Below are 21,497 nucleotides of genomic sequence, written 5' to 3' on the forward strand. Positions count from 1 at the left end.
GCGCCACCTTGGAGGCTCCTTGGTGATTCGCTTAACAATTGTGTTGGTAAAATAGGGCAAGCCTCCAATTTAGCAGCAGAAAACGTCGAGCTCAGTTTGCTGGTCGTAAGTCGAGGACTACTGGTACTTTTATTAGGATACTTTGACAGGTTTAAAAAGGCAACAGTGCCCTTTTCGGAGTTCCACAGAATCCTTCGTCTGAGGAGACCCCGACTGAGGTGGGATGTTCCTTGTGCTCAATGGATTGTTGGAAGGAGGCAACGGGAGGGAAGCAGAAACAGATGGGTGGAGAAGGAGCGAGAGAGGCAGAACGTCGGCTCCCGCTCGCCAACCACCCTGGAATGACTCAGCCTGCAACCATCTGCTCCCAACGGCCAGCAGCGTTGTCGTTAGGTGGAGCCGATGTCTTTTCCAACGCCCCGTGTTCCCGAGCAAAGCCAGAGGGACACAGGCCCATTCCCATCTGGATGTGGCTACAAAAAGCTGGAAGTTCAGCAAGGTTTTGGAAATAACCAGTGTGTGTGTGTGTGTGTGTCAGAGGTGGCATTTAGCCGATTCGCACTGGTTCAGTCGAGCCAGTGGCAGAAATTTTGCCTACTTCGGCGAACCGGTAGCAATGACTGGCTGGCCATGCCCCTGAACCGATCCCCCTGTCTCCAGTTGCTCAACCTGTCCATCCACTCGTTACTCGTTTGTGCTCCCTCTTTGCATACCGGCTCTCAGAGAGGCCAGTGGCTGGCTGCTGGCCGCCAAAAAATCCTCCAGTCAGCGAAAAAGTGGCCGCCGCAGCCATATTCTTTGTGCGTACACATCCCATTGCCTTGCAAGTCCAAGCAGACTCTTCTTTAAAAACTCTGCTTTTTCGCCGACCAGAGGACTTTTCAGTGGTCGCCGGCCAGCCGCCGGGCTTCCTGAGAGCCGGTATGCAAAGAGGTGGTGCTGGGAGCTTTCTTTGCCGGCCAGCTGCTTCCTAGCATTGGCGGATTGCTGGAAGCCGCCAAAAACTCTGCTCAGCTTGCCTTCCGGACTGGACCAGGTAAGCAACCAAAGAGGCGGTGGTGGGGAAGGAAGCGGGGAAACGGGGGCGACTAGCGACAGGAGGGCAGGGGTAGTCAAGTTGGCCACGTCCACTCAGTCACATGCTCCTACCTGCCAGGCCCAGTGTGGGTGTGGCTAGGTGAGAACCATATGACTGAATGGGCGTGGGGGTGAGTGACGTCAAGTTGGCCACGCCCACTGAGTCACATGCCCCCCCGCCCGCCGGGCCCAGTGTGGGTGTGGCTAGGAGAGGACCATGTGACTGAGTGGGCATGAGGGTGAGTGATGTCAAGTTGGCCACACCCACTGAGTCACATGCCTCCAACCTAGCCACACCCACTGAACTGCTAGCGAATCCCACCACCACCAGTGTGTGTGTGTGTGTGTGTGTGTGTGTGTGTGTGTGTGTGTCCTGCCCTGATCTACTGTGGCTTTCGAGCAAAGAAGACTCCCCAGCGCTGGTCTCCGGCTGCGCAGCGTTGCAATTTCGCTCGCCAACTAGATGCCATGGATTCAAATTCTTCCTCGGAGAACTCCTGAGGATGAAAGGAGTGGGGGGAGGAAATGAGAGGAATATTACGAACGGTCCTGAGCAAGGATATGGAGAGCCAGTTTAGTTTAGGGGTTAAGGCACTAGGCTAGAAACCGGGAGATGGGGAGTTCTAAGTCCAGCTGTAGGCATAAAAGCCGGCTGGGTGACTTTGGGCCAATCACCAGGAGACGGCAAGTTCTAGTCCTGCCTTAGCCAAGAAGCCGGCTACGTAACTTTAGGTCAGTCCTTGTCTCTCAGGCCAGCCCACAGGGCTATGGTGGCAGGGAAAATCGGAGAAGAAGGTGCATTTGACACGTTAGCTGTTTCGAGTTATTCATAAAAATAATAAAGGCAGGAAATTAATAGATAGAGACAGATGATAGATAGATGATAGATAAATGGTGAGATAGATAGATCAGATAGATAGATAGATGATAGATAGATAGATAGATAGATAGATAGATAGATAGATAGATAGATGATGGATAGATAGATAGATAGATAGATAGATGATAGATAGATAGATAGATAGATAGATAGATAGATAGATAGATAGATAGATAGAAGGATAGATAAGAGAAGATAGATAGATAGATATAGATAGATAATAGATAGATAGATAGATAGATAGATAGATAGATAGAGAGAGAGAGAGAGAGAGATAGAGGTAGGTAGATAGATAGAGGAAGGAAGGAAGGAAGGAAGGAAGGAAGAATATATAAAAGATGATTGATAGATAGATAGATAGATAGATAGATAGATAGATAGATAGATAGATGATAGATAGATAGATAGATAGATAGATAGATAGATAGATAGATAGATAGATAGATAGATAGATAGATAGATAGACAGACAGACAGACAGAGATAGAGATAGATAGAGAAAGACAGACAGGTAGATATGATGGATGGATGGATGATAGAGAGGGAGAGATAAACAGACAAATTGATGAGATGAGATGGGATGGGATGAAATGAATAGATGGATGGATGGATGATTAATACTAGAAATGAGAGAGAGAAAGAGAGACAGAGACAGAGAGAGACACACACACAGAGAGAGAGGTGGGTGTAGATAGAATAGATAGACAGAGACACAGATAGTTGGATAAATAGATTAAAAAAACAAAATCAAGATTTTGCATTTGACAAGCGAACATCTTCTCTGCTCTGGTCCAGCCCAATGGAGGAAGAAACTATCAAAGACATAGGGGACCCCCGCCCCCCCTTCTGTTTAACTTTGGAAACTTTACTACTTGGTGGTTTTCTGCTATCTGTTTGGTTGATCAGAGTCCCCAGACTGGTCAAGGTGTTCGGCCCCAGGTATGGCCTGGGCCTCGGAGGTCCTCTAATCTAACCCACTGCTCAAGCAGGAGACCCTGGGCCATTTCAGGCAAAGCACTGTCCTATCTCTTATTTACACACTTATACCTCTGGGCTAAGTTGCCAGCCCCACCTGAACAAATTTCTCCTTGCTCGTCTCTAGTTCTCGGAGCTCTTGAGTCAACGAAGACAACATCTGGTTGGTGGAGTCCAACGCTCGGACTTGGACAAAGCCGGCCTCTTGCAATAACTATTGGATAGCAAATGACAAAACACACACAAACACACACACACACACACACTGTCAGGCCTGCAGCCATATTCCTTTTGGATCTTCGGCCTGCCACACTTTCTATTATTCTACTACACCTTTTTCTATGGTGGGAAAACGGGAGGTGGGGATTGTATGGAGTTAGATGCTATGTAGCCATAACAACATTCTTTCTAGAAAGCCAAGGTCATCCTTTGTCTTTGCACTTCTGCACCTGACCGGAACTGGATGGGTGGAAGCTGCCAGTGTGGCAGTGGGTGATTGGACCATGGGATGGACTTGTGGGTGTGGGGGAGAAGATCTTGAACTTTCATGACTTTGGAACGGTCATGAAATGAATGGTCGTAAGTCAAGGACTATCTGCAGTGATGGGGCCCTGAATCCAGACATTTCTCCTGCCTGGCGTAACGTTACCTGGCCATATTCGTCCGGGGTAAGCAGGTTATACTTCCTCTGCTTGACGTACTGGGTGAAAGCGATGGACCACGGACGAGGCCCACAGCAGTAATCCGAGATCAGAAGCTGCCCGCCAGGTTTCAGCCACGACTAGGAAGAAGTCAGAGATGGCGGTGTAAGATGGACAGTTGGCTTCAAGACTGCGTTTCTCAACGTTGGCAGCTTTAAGACAGCTGGACTTCCACTCCCAGAATTCCCCAGCCAGCATGCTCAGGAGTTGAAGTCCATCTATCTTAAAGCAAACTGCCTGGGGAATTCTGGGAGTTGAAGTCCATCTATCTTAAAGCATCTGGCTGGGGAATTCTGGGAGTTGAAGTCCATCTATCTTAAAGCAGGCTGACTGGGGGATTCTGGGAGTTGAAGTCCATCTATATTAAAGCATGCTAGCTGGGAAATTCTGGGAGTGGAAGTCCATCTATCTTAAAGCAAGCTGGCTGGGGAATTCTGGGAGTGGAAGTCCATCTATCTTAAAGCAGGCTGGCTGGGAAATTCTGGGAGTGGAAGTCCATCTATCTTAAAGCAAACTGCCTGGGGAATTCTGGGAGTTGAAGTCCATCTATCTTAAAGCAAACTGCCTGGGGAATTCTGGGAGTTGAAGTCCATCTATCTTAAAGCATCTGGCTGGGGAATTCTGGAGTTGAAGTCCATCTATCTTAAAGCAGGCTGACTGGGGGATTCTGGGAGTTGAAGTCCATCTATATTAAAGCATGCTAGCTGGGAAATTCTGGGAGTGGAAGTCCATCTATCTTAAAGCAAGCTGGCTGGGGAATTCTGGGAGTGGAAGTCCATCTATCTTAAAGCAGGCTGGCTGGGAAATTCTGGGAGTGGAAGTCCATCTATCTTAAAGCAAACTGCCTGGGGAATTCTGGGAGTTGAAGTCCATCTATCTTAAAGCAAACTGCCTGGGGAATTCTGGGAGTTGAAGTCCATCTATCTTAAAGCATCTGGCTGGGGAATTCTGGAGTTGAAGTCCATCTATCTTAAAGCAGGCTGACTGGGGGATTCTGGGAGTTGAAGTCCATCTATATTAAAGCATGCTAGCTGGGAAATTCTGGGAGTGGAAGTCCATCTATCTTAAAGCAAGCTGGCTGGGGAATTCTGGGAGTGGAAGTCCATCTATCTTAAAGCAGGCTGGCTGGGAAATTCTGGGAGTGGAAGTCCATCTATCTTAAAGCAAGCTGGCTGGGGAATTCTGGGAGTGGAAGTCCATCTATCTTAAAGCATGCTGGCTGGGGAATTCTGGGAGTGGAAGTCCATCTATCTTAAAGCATGCTAGCTGGGGAATTCTGGGAGTGGAAGTCCATCTATCTTAAAGCATGCTAGCTGGGGAATTCTGGGAGTGGAAGTCCATCTATCTTAAAGCAGGCTGGCTGGGGAATTCTGGGAGTTGAAGTCCATCTATCTTAAAGCAAGCTGGCTGGGGAATTCTGGGAGTGGAAGTCCATCTATCTTAAAGCAAGCTGGCTGGGGAATTCTGGGAGTGGAAGTCCATCTATCTTAAAGCATGCTGGCTGGGGAATTCTGGGAGTGGAAGTCCATCTATCTTAAAGCATGCTAGCTGGGGAATTCTGGGAGTGGAAGTCCATCTATCTTAAAGCATGCTAGCTGGGGAATTCTGGGAGTGGAAGTCCATCTATCTTAAAGCATGCTAGCTGGGGAATTCTGGGAGTGGAAGTCCATCTATCTTAAAGCATGCTGGCTGGGGAATTCTGGGAGTGGAAGTCCATCTATCTTAAAGCAAGCTGGCTGGGGAATTCTGGGAGTGGAAGTCCATCTATCTTAAAGCATGCTAGCTGGAGAATTCTGGGAGTGGAAGTCCATCTATCTTAAAGCAGGCTGGCTGGGGAATTCTGGGAGTTGAAGTCCATCTATCTTAAAGCAGGCTGGCTGGGGAATTCTGGGAGTTGAAGTCCATCTATCTTAAATCTGCCCAAATTGAGTAACTTTAACTCAGGGCCTCTGATTTTCTTGTTTCTACGCAGCTTTTCTTTATCTGTAGAGCCAAGAAGAAAACTCACCAGGAACTTCCGAAAAAGGCTAATTTTGTCTTCGATGTGCAGGATAGTGTCTCGGCTGTAAACAATATCGAAGGAAGCTTCCGGGAATAGTCTTCGGGTGACATCACTGATTTCAAATTGGACCTGGAATTAGAAATGATGAGAGAGGGAGAATAAAAAATGGGGCCAAAGATAAAATGATTCTTCCCCCCATTAAGTGGAAGAATCTTAACTCTAACCCCACCAAAATTATCCTGCTTCAATTCCATTTTTTTTCTCTTTTCTAGTTCTTACCAGGGAGCTGGCTTCCTTCTGCGCCCGTTCCAAAGCCAACTCCACCATATTGGAGGAAAGATCAAGGCCTAAAACCTCCACCCCAAATTCCTGCAAAGGAAATAAAATATAGATATAGAGATGACATATTTGGGAGACCTGGGAAGATTGAAAGACGCACCATGTAGTATGGTAATGCCCACCTCAACTTAACCTCTGAGTTGGAACTTCAAACTTCCCCGTGTTGTGGGCTGCCAGTGGCCAGCGGAGCTGGCAGCTGATTCAGAGAATGAGGAGGGTTGGGGAGGAACCTGGGCCAGTCCTGGAGTCTGGGGAAGGCTCTGAGGAGGGCTCTGTGTCGGACGCAGAGAGGGGGCCAGGGCCGTCTGACAGTTATCAGCTGCCTTCGGAGTCAGACATCAGTGGGGCAGAAGAACAGCTGGAGCCTATTCCCAATGTGTGCATGCGCCAAGCTGCCAGATGAAGGGAACAGCGAAAGAACAGGGGTCGACTTGGGAGTAAGACCACAGGTGGACCATGAATGGCCCCTCCCATAGAGAATAAAAGAGGAGCGAAAGTGGAGTGGAGTTTGCAGGAGAGACCATCAGTTCGCTTCATTGGTTGGTGACTCTCCGAGACTCCTGGCCAAGTTCTGCAGATGTCGGCCTGGCAGCTCTCCAAGCCAGATAAGGTCTGTGACCGTAAATCCTCCCTTGAAAGACTTTGCTGGAGGTGAAGGAGCAGAATTCACAGTCAATTACTAAAAGGGGTTTTTTGTTGGGACAACAAGGAATTGGCTTCAGGCTCTTGGGAAGCCCGGTGCAGAGACCTGACCTCTGAGGCCACTAGAATCAGAAGAATAATAATAATACAAGGAAAACCAAGGTACCTTGGCCATGTAAAAATCGCTACCCCCAAGGCCACAGCCCACGTCCAGCACACGTTGACCTGATTTCAAATCCAGTTGACGGACCAGATCCTAGGAGAAAATTGGGGGTTCTAGTTTAGACTTCGGAACAGGAGAGGATTGGACAGGATTGTCTAGTTTAATGAAAAGAAGAACTAGGGGTGACATGATAGCAGTGTCCCAATATTTAATTCCCTGATCAGCACGCTTTAAGATGGTTGGATGTAAACTCCCAGAATCCCCCAGCCACCACACTTTAAGATGGTTGGATGTAAACTCCCAGAATCCTCCAGCCAGCATGCTTTAAGATGGGTGAACTTCAACTCCCAGAATCCTCCAGCCAGCATGCTTTAAGATGGGTGGACTTCAACTTCTAGAATCCCCCAGCCACCACACTTTAAGATGGTTGGATGTAAACTCCCAGAATCCCCCAGCCACCACACTTTAAGATGGGTGAACTTCAACTCCCAGAATCCTCCAGCCAGCATGCTTTAAGATGGGTGGACTTCAACTCCCAGAATCCCAGTTGACAGGCTTTAAGATGGGTGAACTTCAACTCCCAGAATCCTCCAGCCAGCATGCTTTAAGATGGGTGGACTTCAACTCCCAGAATCCCCCCAGCCAGCATGCTTTAAGAGGGGTGGACTTCAAGAGTTCAACTCCCAGAATCCCCCAGCTGACATGCTTTAGGGTAAGTGGACTTCAATTCCCAGAATCCTCCAGCCAGCACGCTTTAAGATGGATGGGCTTCAACTACCAGAATTCCCTAACCGGCATCCTTAAAGATGGGTGGACTTCAACTCCCAGAATCCCCCAGCCAGCTTGCTTTAAGATGGATGGACTTCAACTCCCAGAATTCCATAACCAGCATGCTTTAAGATGGGTGGACTTCAACTCCCAGAATCCCCCAGCTGACATGCTTTAGGGTGTGTGAACCTCAACTCCCAGAATCCCCTAGCCGGCATGCTTTAAGACGGGTGGCTTTCAACCCAGGTTGAAAAACATTGATGTACATAAAGTCATCATGTATTGTGCAAACTCAGAAAATGTGTCCATCGCTTTAGCCAACACAAGACAGGAAGTGATTGGGAAGAAGGACATTTCTGGGTTTCTCACCTTGGTGCTGCTCAAACCCCCTGTGCTGACAAAGGTGGGTCCGAAGACCCATTCGTAGCGCTGGATGCTCCGAGTGGCGTACTGCTCGTTGTCCAGAAACTTCTGGAAGGTGTCGTATCCAAGCGTGTTTTTGAGTTCCCGGGGGACTTTCTGGAGAAGCCAACAAATCTGATTCTGGTTTTGCTTCCTCTGGAGGTTCAACAAACAGACCAAGAAGCCAACTTGAGGTTAGGACTGAGAATTCGAGGGTCACGTTTGATTTGTACTTGACGCTCAAGTTTCTAGTCCCCGGTGTCTTGGCAAACTGAGATTACCTTGGCCAAAACTGGTGGTCAGTTTTTTAAAAAATAAGGCAGGTTGTTTTGCAATTTGTATGCGGTGAGCCACCCACAGCCCCTGGGAGTTGGGTGGTCTACAAGTTGAATAGATGGTAGATGGATGGATGGATAGAACAGATGGATAGATAGACAGGCAGAGACAGAGAGATGGTAGATGTATGTATGTACGTATCTATCATCTATCTATCTGTCTGTCTGTCTGTCTGTCTATCTATCTATGTATCGATCTATCTACCTCTATCTATCTATCATCTATCTATCTATCATCTATATCTGTCTATCTATCTATCATCTATATCTGTCTGTCTGTCTGTCTGTCTGTCTGTCTGTCTATCTATCTATCTATCTATCTATCTATCTATCTATCTATCTATCTATCTATCTATCTCTTAATTTTGTGTCTGTGTGTCAGCACCAGAGGAAGAGAAGACAGTCTGCTCGTGCTCAGAGGCACCCTTTCCATCTCAGGGTATCGAGAGCAGGAAGGGGAGGGCTGTTACCTTGATGTAGGTCTGCACTGAACGGGATAGAACAATCTCAAACCCGTAAGAGGCATTTCCAGTTGTCACTTGGGCTGACGTGAGAAGTTGATTGTATTCCGCAGGCTTTCGGTAAAAGGAAGGGTTAAAACGCCTTGGGCTGTTTCCTAAAATAAATTGGGGGGAGTGAAAGACAGCAGGGGAAAAAAAACTAGGCATCCTATCTCATGAGGAATCATGAAATCAAAGTGCCACCTTGTAAAAATTACATCGAAGGCAGATAATAAACTCGTATTCTCATCGTTGCTTGCGGTCCAGTTTTATTCTCAGGCTTTGCGCCAACTCAGGAAGCTCAAACTGCCCAAGATGCTGCTGATACAGAATTATTGAGTCTGTCCTCTGCACCTCCATAATTGTCTAGTTTGGCTCTGCAACCCAACAAGACAGACGGAGACTTCAGAGGAGAATCAGGACTGCAGGAAAAAACGTGGCTACCAACCTGCCTTCCATTGAGGACCTGCACACTGCAGGAGTCAAAAAGAGGGCTGGGAAAATATTTACAGACCCCTCGCATCCTGGACATCAATTGTTTCAACTCCTACCCTCAAAACGACGCTATAGAGCACACTGCACACCAGAACAACTAGACACAAGGACAGTTTTTCCCCCAGAATGCCATCACTCTGCAAAACAAATTTCCTCAACCCTGTCAAACTATTTACTAAGTCTGCATTATTATTACTATTAATCTTCTCACCGTTCCTATCACTCATCTCTTCCGAATTATGGCTGTATGACTGTAGCTTTGTTCCTTGTATCCTTACGATTTATATTGATTGTTTCCTAGTATGATTTGATTGCTTATTTGTACCTTATGACTGTCATTAAGTGTTGTACCTTATGATTCTTAAAGAATGTACACTGTTTTTATGGACACTGAGAGCATAATGCACCAAAGACAAATTCCTTGTGTGTCCAATCAACTTGGCCAATAAAGAATTCTATTCTATTCTATTCTATTCTATTCTATTATTTCTATTTCTATTCTATTCTGCATTCTCTTATTCTATTCTATTCTATTCTATTCTATTCAGCATTCTCCTATTCTATTCAGAATTCTTCTATTCTATTCTATTCGATTCCTATTCTATTCCTATTCTATACTATTCCTATTCTATTTCTATTATTTCTATTTCTATTCTATTCTGAATTCTCTTATTCTATTCTATTTTATTCTATTCTATTTAGCATTCTCCTATTCTATTCTATTCTATTCTATTCAGAATTCTTCTATTCTATTCTATTCCATTCCTATTCTATTCCTATTCTATACTATTCCTATTCTATTTCTATTATTTCTATTTCTATTCTATTCTGAATTCTCTTATTCTATTCTATTTTATTCTATTCTATTCAGCATTCTCCTATTCTATTCTATTCTATTCAGAATTCTTCTATTCTATTCTATTCCATTCCTATTCTATTCCTATTCTATACTATTCCTATTCTATTTCTATTATTTCTATTTCTATTCTATTCTGAATTCTCTTATTCTATTCTATTTTATTCTATTCTATTCAGCATTCTCCTATTCTATTCTATTCTATTCAAAATTCTTCTATTCTATTCTATTCCATTCCTATTCTATTCCTATTCTATACTATTCCTATTCTACTTCTATTATTTCTATTTCTATTCTATTCTGAATTCTCTTATTCTATTATATTTTATTCTATTCTATTCAGCATTCTCTTATTCTATTCTATTCCATTCTATTCTATTCAGAATTCTTCTATTCTATTCCATACTTTAATCTCATAGCCAGTGCTTGAGCTATGTGGGGGTGGGGGGACTGGAAAACTGGCCTTTAATTGTTCCCCTTGGATCAGACTTTTGCTTTAAAACCATGAGAGCTAGAAACTTTGAGACAGATTGAATTGCTCTGGAAAACGAGCCCGAGCATTGCACAAAAAATATAAATGCAAGTTCTGCTTTGGAAAAAAAATGGCTCAAAATTTGAGAGACCTGCAAAGCGTTAAATAGAGACATGCTGAGCTGCGGAGACCAATATTTTGAATTTTGCTACTTCTTGGATCAATGGATTTTTGGAATGGGTTATTTGGGATTCAACGCGCCGGGGAAATCCAGCTATTATTTTTGCAAAGAGGAAAAACCAGGCTATCAACATCAAGCCACACATTAGTTTATATGTCTGTCCCATTTAACATTAAGTAAACACAGTACTTATTTGTGTGAATGCAGCCAAAATGATGTTTATTATATTTTGCAAATAAGGTTATGGATGTATATTGCAAATGTCCGCCGTCTGGTGGTTGAGGTTGGCTATTGCAAGAGTTCCCACTCAAAAATCTGGGCATTCCAAAGGACGGTAAATACGCTGCCCTCTGGTGGCTGAGACAGGCCATTACAGTGTTCTTGGAAAAGGGCTTCATTCTAATCTAAAAGGAGAAAAGGCAGAAAAAAACAGACTGCCCTCTGGTGGCTGCTATTGGTCATTGCACCAGAAGTGATGGAGCTTGTTTAAAAGGCTGAGAAATTCTGCCCTCTGGCGGTTGAGTCCCAACATTGCACCCGTGGGAAAATGTTTGCATGTAGGCTGTTGCTCCCTAGTTCCGTTTTAAATAAATAAATAAGAAAAAACTACACACACCCAAAAGGCAAAAACACCAGGAAAAACAGCCCCACCAAAATAATCCCTACTAGCAAAGGCAGAAAAGTTGGCTCAGGTTGGCCTCTGCCTTTCTTAAGGGCCCAAATGCTGCCCTCTAGTGGCTGAGCTGTGCCACCACATAAATAAAGCTATGAACTTTGAAGATAATGTTATAAAAAATTATTCCAAAGGACATGATAGATTCACCAGGTCAACTAATAACTGGATCCACTCATTTTAACAACCTTGGCCAGAGTTATCCCTTACATTTGTGTAAGCTTTGAATCATGGTTAATACTGGCTTGTCTGATGCTGGAGCTTTGGAAATGGAAGACAACCCCCAAAACCAGATTCGCAAGCAGGGGTACTGACATCAATTAAAGACTTGTTGTGGCCTGTCGGCCGCAGACCCCTCCAGCAGCTGAATAGCAATAGCAATAGCAGTTAGACTTATATACCGCTTCATAGAGCTTTCAGCCCTCTCTAAGCGGTTTACAGAGTCAGCATATTGACCCCAACAACAATCCAGGTTCTCATTTTACCCACCTGGGAAGCATGGAAGGCTGAGTCAACCCTGAGCCGGTGAGATTTGAACAGCCGAACTGCAGAACTGCAGTCAGCTGAAGTAGCCTGCAGTGCTGCATTTAACCACTGCGCCACCTCGGCTCTAAATGAATCAGAGGAGACATGGGAAAGGGGGAAGCGGGAATTGAACTGGCAGAGAGAGAGAGAGAGAGAGAGAGAAACAGCGGCCAAGTCTGGGCTGTCCATCAGCCCTCAGATGGAGAGTCAACAGCCCCTGGGTCTGGAGGTGGCTGAGGAGGAACAGATAGGTCCAGTGCCTGACATGCAGATGGGCAAAATAGCAATAGCAATAGCAATAGCAGTAGACTTATATACCGCTTCATAGGGCTTTCAGCCCTCTCTAAGCGGTTTACAGAGAGTCAGCATATTGCCCCCAACAATCTGGGTCCTCATTTTACCCACCTCGGAAGGATGGAAGGCTGAGTCAACCCTGAGCCGGTGGGATTTGAACCGCTGAACTGCTGATCTAGCAGTAGCCTGCAGTGCTGCATTTAACCACTGCGCCACCTTGGCAGAGGAGAGGAGAACAGTGGAAATCTATGGGCCGGTCCTTGGGACGGAAGAGCCACCGCTGCTAGCGAAGCCCCACCCGAGCTCTGGGGATAAAAGGCAGGGGGCGGAGATGAATAGATATGACAGAGGAGAGGAGAGCAGTGGAAATCTATGGGCCGGTCCTTGGGATGGAAGAGCCACCAATGCCAGGGAAGCCACACCCGAGCTCTGGGGATAAAAGGCAGCAGACGGAGATGAATAGATGTGGCAGATGACTATTCATCTCCCTGCTGGACGGACTTGTTAGCCTGCGGTGAGAGAGAAACTTTTTGCCGGAATTATAGCTTCAACTGCAGCTTGGTCAGAAAATGACTGAACTTGAGTGATTTTTATATTATTCCTGTTACCATCATGATCATCATCTCAGTAAACTAACTCTGGTTAGTTTATGGTTCCACATTTTGGCTGGTTCAGAAACCAAGTTAAGTACATCTAAGTGTGTTTAATACAGCCAACGTATCTGTATCCAGGTTTCCCAGGGCCCAGATGTGTCGACTTCAACTCCCAGAATTCCACAGGCAGCAGGACCACTGCTGAGAATTCTGGGAGTTGAAGTCCATACGCCCCAAATCGGAGGACACTAATCTGGATGCAACCCTGACACGTCGGTGCCTCGCTTCCCAAATTTGCTTGGGATCTGGTTTCTCAGGTGGACTCACCTGACTGGTAAAAACACGATTCACGGAAGAAAATATGCCCGTGCGGTCGTAACCACAGAAGCATCTGATGGACTAAAGCGTTCAGCTCGACATCCGACAGGTACATGAAGAGCCAGTTGGAGAAGATGAGGTCGAAGCTAAAATTGGGAGGACAAATAAACGATCAGGAGAACGGAGGTTCCTGCTGGAATTTCAAATTTGCATTTTATAGAATGAGGGAGCTGGAAGGGACCTTGGAGGTCTTCTAGTCCAACCCCTTGCTTAGGCAGGAAATCCTGTATCACTTCTATTCCATAGATTTCAGAAATCAGAAAGTGTCAGCACTCTGGATGTAAATAAAGGTTGGGGTATATATAGAGAGTCAGTTTGGTCTAGTGGTTAAAGCACCAGGCTAGAAACTAGGAGACAATGAGTTCTAGTCTATTTTAGGCATGAAAGCTGGACTGGTGATTTTGGGCCAATTACCAGGAGACAATCAGTTCTAATCCCACTTTAGGCAGGAAAGATGGATGGGTGACTTTGGGCCAATCACCAGGAGACGGTGAGTTCTAATCCCACTTTAGGTATGAAAGCCAGCTGGGAGATTTGGGGCCAATCACTAGGAGGCGGTGAGTTCTAGTCCCACTTCTCAATTCTCATGCATAACATTCTAGGTGCTGCTTGCATTTTGTCTAACACATTGCTTTAAACCAATTTTCCGTATCTTTATTGCTACATGGAATCTCTGCTATATATTTAATTTACAAACTGATATACATATAAACATACGTGTGTGTGTGTGTGTGTGTAATCTCAGGCATATATATTTATATATATATATATAAATATAATGTATATTCATAATTGACAATCTGAGATATATACATATATATGTATGTGTATATATATATATATATATATATATATATATATATATATATATGTATGTGTGTGTGTGTGTGTGTGTGTGTGTATGTGTATGTGTATGTGTATGTGTATGTGTATGTGTATGTGTATGTGTATGTGTATGTGTATGTGTATGTGTATGTGTATGTGTATGTGTATGTGTATGTGTATGTGTATGTGTATGTGTATGTGTATGTGTATGTGTATGTGTATGTAGATAGATAGATAGATAGATAGATAGATAGATAGATAGATAGATAGATAGATAGATAGATAGATTGATTAGATGATATATAGATATAGATTATAGATGATATAGATGATATAGATATAGATATAGATATAGATATAGATATAGATATAGATATAGATATAGATATAGATATAGATATAGATATAGATATAGATATAGATATAGATATAGATATAGATATAATAGATATAGATATAGATATAGATATAGATATAGATATAGATATAGATATAGATATAGATATAGATATAGATATAGATGATATATAGATATATAGATATATAGATATACACATACATACATACACATGGAATCTTTGGCATATACATCTATATTATATCTATCCTTACATGTGTAAATATATATATATGTATGTATGTATGTATAAAACTACATATATATATATATATATATATATAGATATAGATAGATAGATAGATAGATAGATAGATAGATAGATAGATAGATAGATAGATTAGATGATATATAGATATAGATTATAGATGATATAGATATAGATATAGATATAGATATAGATATAGATATAGATATAGATATAGATATAGATATAGATATAGATATAGATATAGATATAGATATAGATATAGATATAGATTAGATATAGATATAGATATAGATATAGATATATAGATATATAGATATATAGATATACACATGCATACATACACATGGAATCTTTGGCATATACATCTATATTATATCTATCCTTACATGTGTAAATATATATATGTATGTATGTATGTATAAAACTACATATAGATAGATAGATAGATAGATAGATAGATAGATAGATAGATAGATAGATAGATAGAGATAGATGATAGATAGATAGATATAGATATAGATATAGATATAGATATAGATATAGATATAGATATAGATATAGATATAGATATAGATATAGATATAGATATAGATATAGATATAGATGATATAGATATAGATATAGATATAGATTATATGTATATGTATATGTATATGTATATATATGTATATATGTGTGTGTATATACATATATATAAAACTAACTATGTAACTATAAGTATAACTATCTATCTCTCTATCTCTACATCTATCTATCTATCTATCTATCTATCTATCTATCTATCTATCTATCTATCTATATATATATATATATATATATATATAATCAGATTGTCAATTATGAAATCTTTCACTGGGCAAAGCAACAGAGCTAGCCAGTTTTTCCACAGAGCTTCTGGTTGTCCCACAGGTGCTTTTTCTTTCAAGGGGAATAACTGGACTTCCTGGTTTTTCTTTGAAGAAGCTTCCTGCTCACCCAGGAAGCTTCTCCAGCTCTGAGGAAGAAGACGGAAGAAGCCAGCTAGCGTTACGTTTGATGTGACCAAGGAAGTGTACAATTTATGTTCACCTCTGGCTTGGGAACTCCAAGGTGGTGGCGTCCGCCTGTAAAAACGTTATGTTGCTCCGATGACCATTGCTTTCCTGATTCCGTTTCAAGAAGCTATCCATAAAATCAACCGCAGTCACACGGTGGGCTAATTCCGCCAGCGATCCAGTGAATCGGCTGGGGGGGGGGGGAAAACAGAAGGAAGGAATTATAGCCAATTTTATCAACAGAGCAATACAGGTAGTCCTTGTTCTGACCTAGGCTTCCTGAGACACTAAAAATCACGTGCTTAGCCCCCCCCTTTTTTAAAAATTTCAACAGCTGTGAATTATGTTCATTCACAGCCAGTAATGATTCACAGTCGGTTTGTTAAGAGTCCTACAGTAGGCTGCCAAAGTCTTTCAGGGTAAGGCTGATAAGCACCCGCCTTTATCTCCCGTGAAACGCTGCCAGAGACCTCATTGCCAATTAGTTTTGCAAGGCCAAATGGAGCACAGAGTCAAAACGGAGCTTCAGAGTTTGAACCGACCAGCATGAATAAATTGCTTCCTGCAAAGACTCAGGTCCCATTTGCTCCTCTTTTACGTCTTATGGGAGGTGCCAATTATCTCCAAGCCTTACTCCCGAGTTGCCCCTTTTGTCTTAATTGTTCTTGCTTTCTGGCAGCTCTGCGCATGCGCGCACTGGGAACAGGCTCATCACGCCTTGCTGATGCCTGACTCTGAAGGCAGCTGATAACTGGCATATGGCTCTGGCCCCCTCTTTGCCTCTGACACCGAGCCCTCATCCGAGCCTTCCCCAGACTCCAGGACTGGCCCAGGTTCCTCCCCAACCCTCCTCACTGTCAGATTCGGCTGCCAGCTCCCAACAACAATGGTCTTGTGGAAAACAGTCATAAGTCACTTTTTTTCAGTGCTGTTGTAACTTTGAATGGCCACTAAATGAACTTATGTTAGCTGTCTAACTGTGTTAATTTAACCGGGAGTAGAATTAAGTTAGATTCTTTTTTTAAACAAAAATAGGTTAAGAGATATAGAGAATATTTAGACCTTCTTACAATTCTTTGTTTTATGGAATTTAACGCTATGCATTTTCTGTTCAATTCACCATTTTTAAAAATTGTTTATGGGCTAAATTTACAGGTTATACAAATGCAGTTCTTAATTTATAAAAGCAAACTTCCCCAAAAATAAGACCTTCCCCCGGATAATAAGCCCCATCGGGCTTTTGAGCGCATGTGCTGAAATAAGCCCTCCCTGAAAATATTGCAACACAGCAGCAGCCACGAGGTGACCACGCTCGCTGCCTCCTGCGCCCCCAAAATAATAAGGCCTCCCCGAAAATAATTCCATGTGCTTATTTCGAAGGTCAAAAGAAAATAAGACCCTGTCTTATTTTTGGAGAAACACAGAATAGTTAAGCACAATTCATGCAGCCATATTAGTAGCCATCCATTTATAGATTTTATTTTCAGATAGTTATTTTATTTTGTAGAGTCGGAACCGTAGGGTTACAATTTCGTAATGCATTTTGTAATGTTTCGCCACGCAATCGACTTTGTCATGTTTTATACTTTGAGCTGATCAAAGGTCAACACCCCCCCCCCTCATTAATTGCTCTCTCTCTCTCTCTTTGACAGGCCAACCTGCTAAAATTGCCAACTAGATGTGATCAACATTACAAAACAGCTGGATTTGAGCCGAGGCCAAATGCCTTCAAGTGGCCTCTGAGCATGCACAGATTGCCTTCCTCCCTGCACGAGATCTGAAACTTAGAGTGGAAGACTTACTGGCTATCGGGTAGGAATATTAGGTATGTTTGCCGCCTGGAGTTATCCAGGTAGTTCTCGACATTTCGAGCCCAACATCTTGGTTGCTAAGTGAAATATTTGCTAAGTGAATTTTATCCCATTTTACGGGGCTTTGTGCCACGGTTGTTAAGTGAATCACTGCAGGTATTTAACCTAGGCACATGGTTGTTAAGGGAATCTCCTCCCCCCACCCATTGTCAGAAGGTCGCAAAAGGGTATCAAATGACCCCGGAACATTGCGACCGTCATAAATATGAGTCAGTTGCCCAGCCTCCGAATTTTGTTCACGTGACCATGGGGATGCTACAAAAGCCGTAAGTGTGAAAAACAGTCCTGTCCCTTTTTTTCAGCGCCGTTGTAACTTGAAGCGGTCACTAAATGAGTAAGTCGAGATCTACCTGTATTCTTCCTGATCTTGTCATCACTCACCCTATCATCTTCTTTTAATAACCCTATAATCCTTTGGGGGTGGAGTCTGGGCAACTGAATGGAACTAGCAAAGTGTTTTCTGGCTAGATGCCTTTCCTGTTGCCGATGAGGAGTTTTGTTCAGCAGATAAATTCTCATGGTACGCAGAGAGAGAAATATCTGCCTCTACCTAGGATTGAACTCACAGCTTCCTTGATTGTGAGGGGAGAGCTCCACCACTAGGCCACCGCACCACTCACCCTATCCCGGCTCCCAATTCTAACACCTCCTGTCCTTCCAGGAAAGGCAGCAGACTGAGTATCTCAGGTGTATCCTCCCGCGTGAGTTCCTGCGCTCCTGAGTCCAGCATCATTTCCTCCAGGGAGGAATTCTGCGAATGTTCTTCCCAAAATTGGTGCATCAGATGCCGTGAGGAGGTTTTGGGTGCTGTTGGAAAAAATAATAAAAATGAAAATATTCAAAAAGAATAAAGGCATTGTTGATGAGCCAAGGTGGCGCAGTGGTTAAATGCAGCACTGCAGGCTACTGCTAGATCAGCAGGTCAGCGGTTCAAATCTCACCGGCTCAGGGTTGACTCAGCCTTCCATCCTTCCGAGGTGGGTAAAATGAGGACCCAGATTGTTGGGGGCAATATGCTGACTCTCTGTAAACCGCTTAGAGAGGCCTGAAAGGCCTATGAAGCGGTATATAAGTCTACTGCTATTGCTATTGCTATTGCTATTGTTAGTTCGGCTTTCTCTAGATTAGACTTTTATAAAATTACGGGTAGTTCGTTCTGACTGAGACTTCCCAAGAGCATGAAGCAAACTCCTTGCTGTCCCGACAAAAACCCCTTTTATTAATTTGCTGTGAATTCTGCTCCTTCACATCCAGCAAAGTCTTTTGAGGGAGGATTTACAGTCACAGACCTTATCTGGCTTGGAGAGCTGCCAGGCCGAGATCTGCAAAACCTTTGCAAGGAGTCTCAGAGAATCACGAACCAATGAAGTGAACTAATTGTCTCTCCTGCAAACTCCACTCCCCTGTCGCTCCTCTTTTATTTACTCTGGGAGGGGCCATTGATCGTCCACCTGTGGCCTTCCTCCCAAGTCGACCCCTGTTCTTTCGCTGTTCCCTTCGTCTGGCAACTCTGCGCATGCGCACACTGGGAACAGGCTCCAGCTGTTCTTCTGCCTCATTGATGTCTGACTATGAAGGCAGCTGATAACTATTCTATTCTATTCTATTTTATTCTGAATTCCATTCTATTCTATTCTATTATTTTTCTGAATTCTATTATCTTCTATTTGAATTATCTTCTATTCTCTTCTATTTTGAATTTTATTCTATTTTGAATTCTATTCTGAATTCTCTGCTCTTCTGAATTCTCTTCTCTTCTATTCTGAATATTCTCTTCTGAATTCTCTTCTCTTCTGAATTCTCTTCTATTCTGAATTCTATTCTCTTTTGAATTCTCTTCTATTCTGAATTCTCTTCTCTTCTCTTCTGAATTCTATTCTCTTCTGAATTCGCTTCTCTTCTGAATTCTCTTCTCTTCTGAATTCTCTTCTCTTCTATTTTGAATTCTATTCTATTCTGAATTCTATTCTATTCTGAATTCTCTCCTCTTCTCTTCTGAATTCTCTTCTCTTCTGAATTCTCTTCTCTTCTATTCTGAATTCTCTTCTCTTCTCTTATGAATTCTCTTATGAATTCTCTTCTATTTTGAATTCTATTCTATTCTGAATTCTATTCTATTGTGAATGTTCTTCTCTTCTCTTATGAATTCTCTTCTCTTCTATTTTGAATTCTCTTCTATTCTGAATTCTATTCTATTCTGAATCTTCTTTTCTCTTCTGAATTCTCTTTTCTTCTGAATTCTCTTCTCTTCTATTCTGAATTCTCTTCTCTTCTCTTCTGAATTCTCTTATGAATTCTCTTCTATTTTGAATTCTATTCTATTCTGAATTCTATTCTATTCTGAATGTTCTTCTCTTCTCTTATGAATTCTCTTCTCTTCTATTTTGAATTCTCTTCTATTCTGAATTCTCTTCTCTTCTGAATTCTCTTCTCTTCTGAATTCTCTTCTCTTCTGAATTCTCTTCTATTTTGAATTCTCTTCTATTCTGAATTCTCTTCTATTCTTAATTCTCTTCTATTCTTACGCTTCGTCTCCCAGAGGCATCTCTGTTTCTTAAGGGAGAAAACTGATGGGGGAAATTTGCAAAAGGAGGGGGGGCAGGAGATGGTGTGACATGGGAGTTGAATCCAGGACTTGGACACGACAGGAAGCGGGGGCAGATTTCGGAGAGGCAAGTGGACTTTTGGACACCAGCAAACGCTGGAATTGGGGGACCGAAGATCACAGACAGAGATACACAAGAGATAAAGAATTGGGTGAAGGTCACGAGAAGCCTTTGAAAAGGAGAGAGAGAGAGAGGACTCTGGACAACATCTGGCAGCAGACAGGGAAAGCCCTGAAAACCTTTTTTTTGTGGGGGAAGCACCAGGCCTGATCCAGACGGCCTTGATTCTGTGAAAAATGCTGGCTGGATTCACACAACCTTTGTTGAGCCAGGCTCAGTTACAATCTCACACTGAGGACTGCAGTCATATTAATAACCGCACTGATTATACAAATAAGGACGGTGAAAGTTCAGCCAGTCTAAGTCAAAAGCTGGATATAAGCCAGGTTCAAATAGCAATAGGAGGGAGGGAGGGAGGGAGGGAAGAGAGGGAAAGGAGAACCAGGACAGAGGGAGGAAAGAAGGAAGGAAGGAGAGGGGAAAGAGAGATGGGAGGAAGGGAAGAAGGAGGAAGGAGGAAGGAAGGAAGGAAGGAAGGAAGGAAGGAAGGAAGGAAGGAAGGAAGGAAAGGGGAAAGAGAGTCAGGGAGGGAGGAAAGAAGGAAGGAAGGAGGGAAGGAAGGAAGGAAGGAAGGAGAGGGAAAAGAGAGACAGGGAGGGAGGGAGGAAGGAAAGAGAGAGAGGTGGAAGGAGAATTGGAGGGAGAGAGAAAAGAAGGGAGGGAGGAAATGGGTGTTTTGGAGAATAGGTTGACCTCTCTTCTTTAAGAGGGGGTTAATTCTTGGCCTCTCTAAACATTGCTCCATAATTCCTTCAGCATCATACAAGTAGTCCTCAACTTATAACGGACCATTTAGTGACTGTTCAAAGTTACAACAGCACTGAAAAAATTGACCTACAGTTTTCACATTTACGACCGTCACAGCATCCGTGTGGTGGTCCCATGACCAAAATCCAGATGCTTGGCAACTGGTTCATATTTACGACGGTCACAGTGTCCTGGGGGTGTTGGTGTCACGTGATTCCCCTTTTGCGACCTTCTGACAAGCCAAGTCCATGAGGAACCCAGATTCACTTAACAACAGGTGTACTCGCTTATCCACTGCAGTGATTCAATTAACAAACGTGGCAAGAAAGGTTGTAAAATGAGACAAAACTCACTTAGCAACCTAATTTTTGGGCTCCATTACGGTCGTAAGTTGAGGACTAGCTGTATTGGTAGCTGTCTGATTTGTAACCCAATT

General features: G+C 43.2%; 1 protein-coding gene across 1 annotated transcript; it reads right to left on the bottom strand.

Moving 5' to 3' along the window:
* Positions 1-1,448: 1,448 nt before the first annotated feature.
* Positions 1,449-18,390, bottom strand: LOC106556196 (uncharacterized). Its single transcript, XM_087703718.1, has 11 exons — positions 18,209-18,390; positions 15,752-15,907; positions 13,200-13,336; positions 8,754-8,899; positions 7,916-8,104; positions 6,782-6,871; positions 5,914-6,003; positions 5,641-5,763; positions 3,581-3,712; positions 3,029-3,145; positions 1,449-1,574 (listed from the first exon to the last, which is right to left on the bottom strand). Exons 1-11 carry the CDS (start codon positions 18,367-18,369, stop codon positions 1,461-1,463), a joined length of 1,455 nt encoding a protein of 484 aa, XP_087559844.1. The 5' UTR covers positions 18,370-18,390; the 3' UTR covers positions 1,449-1,460.
* Positions 18,391-21,497: the final 3,107 nt, after the last annotated feature.

The sequence above is a fragment of the Thamnophis sirtalis genome, unplaced genomic scaffold (genome assembly GCF_051295495.1).
Source record: "Thamnophis sirtalis isolate CommonGarterSnake01/CBP01778 unplaced genomic scaffold, rThaSir2_p1.2 scaffold_2, whole genome shotgun sequence".
Taxonomy (NCBI): domain Eukaryota; kingdom Metazoa; phylum Chordata; class Lepidosauria; order Squamata; family Natricidae; genus Thamnophis; species Thamnophis sirtalis.

Coding starts and splice junctions, on each gene's coding strand:
- LOC106556196 (XM_087703718.1), bottom strand. CDS start 18,369: ATGCACCAATTTTGGGAAGAACATTCGCAGAATTCCTCCCTGGAGGAA. Junction 6,004..6,781: donor GCGATTTTTACATGGCCAAG/GTACCTTGGTTT, acceptor TTTCCTTTGCAG/GAATTTGGGGTGGAGGTTTT. Junction 3,146..3,580: donor CCCCGGACGAATATGGCCAG/GTAACGTTACGC, acceptor GCTATCCAATAG/TTATTGCAAGAGGCCGGCTT.